The sequence below is a fragment of the Zalophus californianus genome, chromosome X (genome assembly GCF_009762305.2).
Source record: "Zalophus californianus isolate mZalCal1 chromosome X, mZalCal1.pri.v2, whole genome shotgun sequence".
NCBI lineage: Eukaryota > Metazoa > Chordata > Mammalia > Carnivora > Otariidae > Zalophus > Zalophus californianus.
In genome coordinates, this window is record NC_045612.1 from 109,601,838 (window position 1) to 109,607,307 (window position 5,470).

Sequence of the window (5,470 nt, forward strand, 5' to 3'; positions counted from 1 at the left end):
CTGTCTCCGCCTTTTCTGTGGGTAACAAATGGGCTTGTCAGGGCCTTCGCTTTCTAACCTGGTTCTCAGCTCTTGAAAATTCTGTCAGATGAAGTGTCCAGTCACCAGTGTCAAGTCATTTTACACACTGCTACCTATAACACCATGGAATTCAACTGGCTTCTTTCTAGACTTTGAGAACAGCTTGTGACCACTTTAAATTGGGTTGAAAACTTTTTCAATAATTGTAAGGTTATCAGGTTATGTTTCTTGGCCATTTTTATTTCATATTCAAAAGCAAGAAACATGTCTTGAGAAATAAAGATTAGTAAAAATGCTTATACCAATTAAATCAAAGGGCAGTTTATTAAAAAAAAGAATCAAAACAGAAACTCTAAGTACCAGTGTGTACATTGTACACATTTAAATGACTCACAAGAATGAAGTTTTTTTCATATACATTAAGATCATACCACCTTGTTGTTTATCAAAAGATGTTCAAGGAGAAATCTGACTCCAAACTGCATACAAGATTGCCATCTTAAACAGACCGCATTTCAAACATGCAACAACGCCACTGGTAATAAAGCTTTGGAATGGGTGTTCATTCTATTATTTGACTACAAGCAGGACAGAAAGCAAGATCAGTTGAGAATTTAATCTAAAATAGAATGGAAGCTGTCATTGTCTGCACCAGCACTCCTCACTCCTCTGCTGCCATTTTTAGCAAGTACTCCTTGTCGATCTTGAAGAGTCTCCATCCCTCTTCGCTGGACAGATCAGAAGCACCTCTTCTTTTGTAGAAGTTGATAGATGGTTCATTCCATTCTGCTACCAAGAAGTGCATGCTGCTGCAGCGACATTTCATCGCAACCTGTTGTAAGGGAGAGTAAAACAAACTCGGTGACATTTCCACCTGCTTTCCAAGACCTAAGTCTGATTCAGTCATTAAAATGATTCAGTAACCCTAACAAACTTGGAAGCCAAACCCACCCCCCTCCCAAACCAAGACGTACCTGGCTTAGGTTCTTCAGAATTTCTGATCCTATACCAAAGCCTAAAAGAAAGAGAAGTACCGTTTAAAAAGTCTTCTTTAGGACTTTAAGCCCTGGTTTCTCTTCAGAGCAAACCCCTCCTAAACTCAGCCATACCTCTATAATCACTCATTACGAAGAAGTCCTCAAGATACAACAGTTTGCCAATCCATGGGTCATAGGTAAAGTAGTACATGGCAAAACCCACAACGCTGTGTCCTGTAATAAGAGTATCACATGAGATGTGGACGAAAAGCAACCCATAGAAGTTGTAGCTGCAAAATCAGAAGTCTATCATAGGTTTTTAAAAAAACAGACATGCATGTATTATAGAAATAAGTAGCCACTGAATTGGGACTGTCTCCTGATTTTTATGCTAGTGCAGTCCAGGCCACTGTTGGATGATCTGACTGTTCTCAGAACATGTATTTGCAAAAAGCACACATTAGAGCTAGCTGAAGCGAGGCTAAAATTGTGGACTGGCCACTCTGCAATCTGCTGGATCTCACACTCAGGACGTGAGAATGCTTTCATTACTTGCCAGAGCAAAACTGCTATAGTCTTAAACTAAACACACACATTATTCACATCCTATTGATATACTGGTATGTTGACTTGGGAATAAGTCGGGTTTACACGGCAGTTCAGAATAGTAAATATTTGTAGTTGAGAAACTCTGCTTCCTTAAGGTCAGGACATCAGGCCAAAAGTGCAACGTTTAATTTCAGAACTTGCCTTCCAATTCACAGATTTTCAATTTGCTCTCCCCAGTTTTAAGCCAGAAGAAGCAGAGGTACCCAGAAACAGGTATTACATAACATCCACATACCTCCAAAAAGTACCTCATCCCTTATGTTTTGCGTTCATTTCTTCTAGCTTGGGGAAGAGACTTCAGAAAAAAAAAATGAAGGACCCACCCAAACAACTTCCCCTTTTAGCTCTGTCTTCTGACCAGTCAACAGGGACCAGCAAAAAAAATAAAACAATCTGACATCCTCTTACAGGGTGTCTATAATTTCAAATGGAGGCAAAGGTTTCAAATTAAACTTTCTAGCCACTTTATAGTCCTTTGCAAACACAGGAAGAGAGTACACTGGAGTTTCTGATCTACCGTGTTTTAAGTGTGTGATAATAGGACCTTACCTCATTTATCATGATCATCTACTTTATTGTGTAAAGGATCTTTTAGTTACCTCCCCGCCCATCCATGTACACGGAAGGGCCATGTACATGGCGAAGCTAGAGACTGTAACCTGAAGATTGGGACAAATTAAAGAAAAAAATGTGATTTAACACAATTACAAAAAAGGTTACGTTAGGGTCAAACAAGAACCATTTATGAAACTGAATTACAACAAATGACATTATACCTAACTCTTCCGGGTCTCCACAGCATTCTGATACTTACTTAAAACAGCTCAAACTCTTCCGGGTCTCCACAGCACTCTGATACTTACTTAAACAGCTCTTTCAACCCGCCCTATTATTATGTGCAGCACATCTATTTTCTTTTTCCTCAGTAGTTTGAACACTGGCTATTATTTCTGGCCAATTTCTCAGTAACTTTGGCCTGTGTTGTCAGTGGTTCTACACAACAGACACTATAAGTTTTATACAACAGTCGGTGTTTGGCTTCTGGAAGGGGAGGGCGGTTACCTTCCGGAGACTGGTGCTCCTTGGGCACTTCGGCAACCAGGCAGTGGTAGAAAGGGTGCTCTCCGAAACCATCCTCTAGTAGATCTGCAAGAAGGGGCAGCAAGGACACACAGTGATGGCCTCGGTGAAGATGACAAGTACCGGACACCCTTCCCCCGCCCAGCTACAGCTGCGTTACCTTTTTCAGTTAACATCACTTGCTCTTCCATGTATTCGTATTTAGCCAGTTCCTGGGGCGATGCACATGGGAGAAAGGGAGAGAAGCAGAAAACTAAGTGAGGCCCAGACCCAGCCAGCTCAGAGGGAACGGGGTGGGCGGGGCGGCGATTCGTTCCCAGTATCCTGCCCACAGCGGCCCGGCAGAGGCTGGGGGAGGCGGGCGGAGAGAGGGGGACCTGCCGGAGCCGCTCCCCACCTCCCACCCCCCCCGCCCCAGGAGAAATCCGGGCCTCCCGCTACCTTGATCAGCCGCAGGATGTCACTGCAGTCGGCGGCGGTGGCCGGGCGGATCACGAATTTAGCCATTTTCGTCTTTTGCTTTTCTTCCCTTTGCGGACCAGGCCCCTGTACTTGAACAGTAGGAGGAGGTGGTTCCTCATTCGTCTCCCGGGAGCGTCCTCTTCTCAGTCAGGCTGGCACCATGACCCAGCGGACCTCGGTAAGCGACGGAAAAGCTGCAACCGGTTGCGACGAAACCTGCGCGCTCTAGCGGCCGCCGGGTCCCGCTTTTTAGCGCAAAGAAGCTCCGCCTCCCGCCGTGAGGCGGAGGCACCTCGTCCAATGAGGCCGCGACCGCCCCCCTCTTCCGGGAGCCTCCTTCTCTTCCGGGCTTCCGTGTGAACCCGGCGGGCGCGGGCGCGGGCGCGGGCGCGGGCGCGGGCGGGGAGGGGGGGGCGGGGAGGTGAGTCGCGGGCGTTCTCTCGGGGCGCCCTCTAGCGGCACCTCTCAAAGCCTTCCCGGAAACCCGACTTTGTGGCGTGCACGTCACCCAGGCGCCCTTGCAAAAGGGAAAGGGGAGTTCCTCTTGTGAACCCTGACCAGTGACCTTGCTGTTTCTTCCTTGGCCGGTCGGGAAGTGAAACTCAGGAGAACCAACCTTGGGCAACATGGGGGTTAGAGCAGCGGTGTTCTACAGTGTGGTGCGGGGCACCCTGTGGGTCCCAAGTTCCTTTCAGGGCGTCTGTGTCAAGACTAGTTTCATAATAATAGTAAGACGTCACTGGCCTTTTTCATTCTTGCTGGAATTTTCCAGAGGCGACCTGATGTGTGTGTGATGAAGTCATTGCTCTGATGACTAATGTAATGTGTGCTTGTATATTCTTGGCGTTTTCTAAAATTTCCTAAGGTAAATTATTTGGATTCCTCAATAATTTTTCTTTCATACTTGTAATTTTTAGAGTTAGCACACTGTTGTCTTTCTTATTTTTTTCCTTCTTATTCTTTGTTAAATCTGGCCTTCCTCGTGGAAACACTCTCCTGCCTGAGGTACACTCTTCACAATTTCCTTCAGTAAAGATCTTTTGAAAGCTTTTCTGCTTTGCTTGTCTAAATATGTCTTCAATTCATCTTAAAATTCTTGAAGGATTTATTTCACCGCTTGTAGAAGTTGAGGTTGGAAATTACTTTCTTTCAGCCTAGTGATAATGTCAGATTATCTTCTGGCTTCCATTGCTGTTGAAAGTACTTGCTCCATCCTCTGTGCTTTTTTCCCCTTTTCTTTAGCTTTTTATTTCGAAATAGTTACAGATTTATAGAATGTGTGATGACATTGCTCTGGTGACTAAAGGAATGTGTGCTTGTGTATTCTTATGTTTAATAGGATTGTCAAAGTTAAGCTTTTTGGACTCTTCAGTGATTTTTAAATGTCCTGAGAGCAAAATGTTTGGGAACAGTTGAATTAGAGTATAGCTATTTCTCGATTGTACCCACTGGAACAAGTATTCAAGCCTCTTGCAGATACAGTTTTTCTTTTACAACCCACTGGCCCAGCCAGAGCCCCTGAGGGCTTGCTTTGGCCCCCCTGCCTGGGTTCCAGGATGTCAAAGCATGAAAGGGGCCCACAGCATTTTCAGTCCATAGAATGAGAAGTGGACTATCACCAGATGACCTCCCCCAAACATTCAACAAGTGATTCTCTGCCTTTGCTAGCAATATCCCGTATGTAAAAAAGAAAGCAAAAGTAGGCTGTTTGTTAAACCCCTCCCACCCTCTGGGGAGGTTATACATAGTGGGTCACCCAGGGGCTTTATGAAATGTCTTTCTCAAAGATGTTTAAAAATAGCATTGATTCTCATCTGCCTAAGCCACTTCAGGTATTGTGTTTCCTGACACCATGACACATGGATGACCATTCATAGGCCCTTCCCTACTCTGTTTGGATTAACTTGTGGGAGGAACTAGGAGAGTGTGTTACCTTTGTGTTTCTTGATAACAGTATATTAGACCTCCATGACTAAGCACTAATGATAGCTGCCTCGTCGAAGCAATAGCAAGGCTGTTTTCAGTTTCGGTTGCTTAGTTTTTCAGAATAATGATTGTCATTAAAATTTGTTTCATTTTTTCCTATGTGTTCTGTTTTTCCAGTTTAAATTTCATGCTTTTATTTATTTATTTTTTTTAAAGATTTTATTTATTTATTTGAGAGAGAGAATGAGAGAGAGAGAGAGAACATGAGAGAGGGGAGGGTCAGAGGGAGAAGCAGACTCCCTGTTGAGCAGGGAGCCCGATGCGGGACTTGATCCCGGGACTCCAGGATCATGACCTGAGCCGAAGGCAGTCGCTTAACCAACTGAGCCACCCAG

General features: G+C 44.7%; 1 protein-coding gene across 1 annotated transcript; it reads right to left on the reverse strand.

Moving 5' to 3' along the window:
• Positions 1-317: 317 nt before the first annotated feature.
• On the reverse strand, positions 318-3,400 carry SAT1 (spermidine/spermine N1-acetyltransferase 1). Its single transcript, XM_027608678.1, has 6 exons — positions 3,129-3,400; positions 2,848-2,899; positions 2,670-2,753; positions 1,131-1,232; positions 996-1,036; positions 318-853 (listed from the first exon to the last, which is right to left on the reverse strand). Exons 1-6 carry the CDS (start codon positions 3,192-3,194, stop codon positions 683-685), a joined length of 516 nt encoding a protein of 171 aa, XP_027464479.1. The 5' UTR covers positions 3,195-3,400; the 3' UTR covers positions 318-682.
• Between the last annotated feature and the right edge of the window lie 2,070 nt (positions 3,401-5,470).

Bases quoted from the DNA above. Each gene is read 5' to 3' on its own strand.
- SAT1 (XM_027608678.1), bottom strand. From the start codon at position 3,194: ATGGCTAAATTCGTGATCCGCCCGGCCACCGCCGCCGACTGCAGTGAC. The intron at 2,900-3,128 runs GTAGCGGGAGGC...GCATCGCCCCAG, and splicing joins ACATCCTGCGGCTGATCAAG to GAACTGGCTAAATACGAATA. The intron at 1,037-1,130 runs GTATGGCTGAGT...TCTTTCTTTTAG, and splicing joins CGTAATGAGTGATTATAGAG to GCTTTGGTATAGGATCAGAA.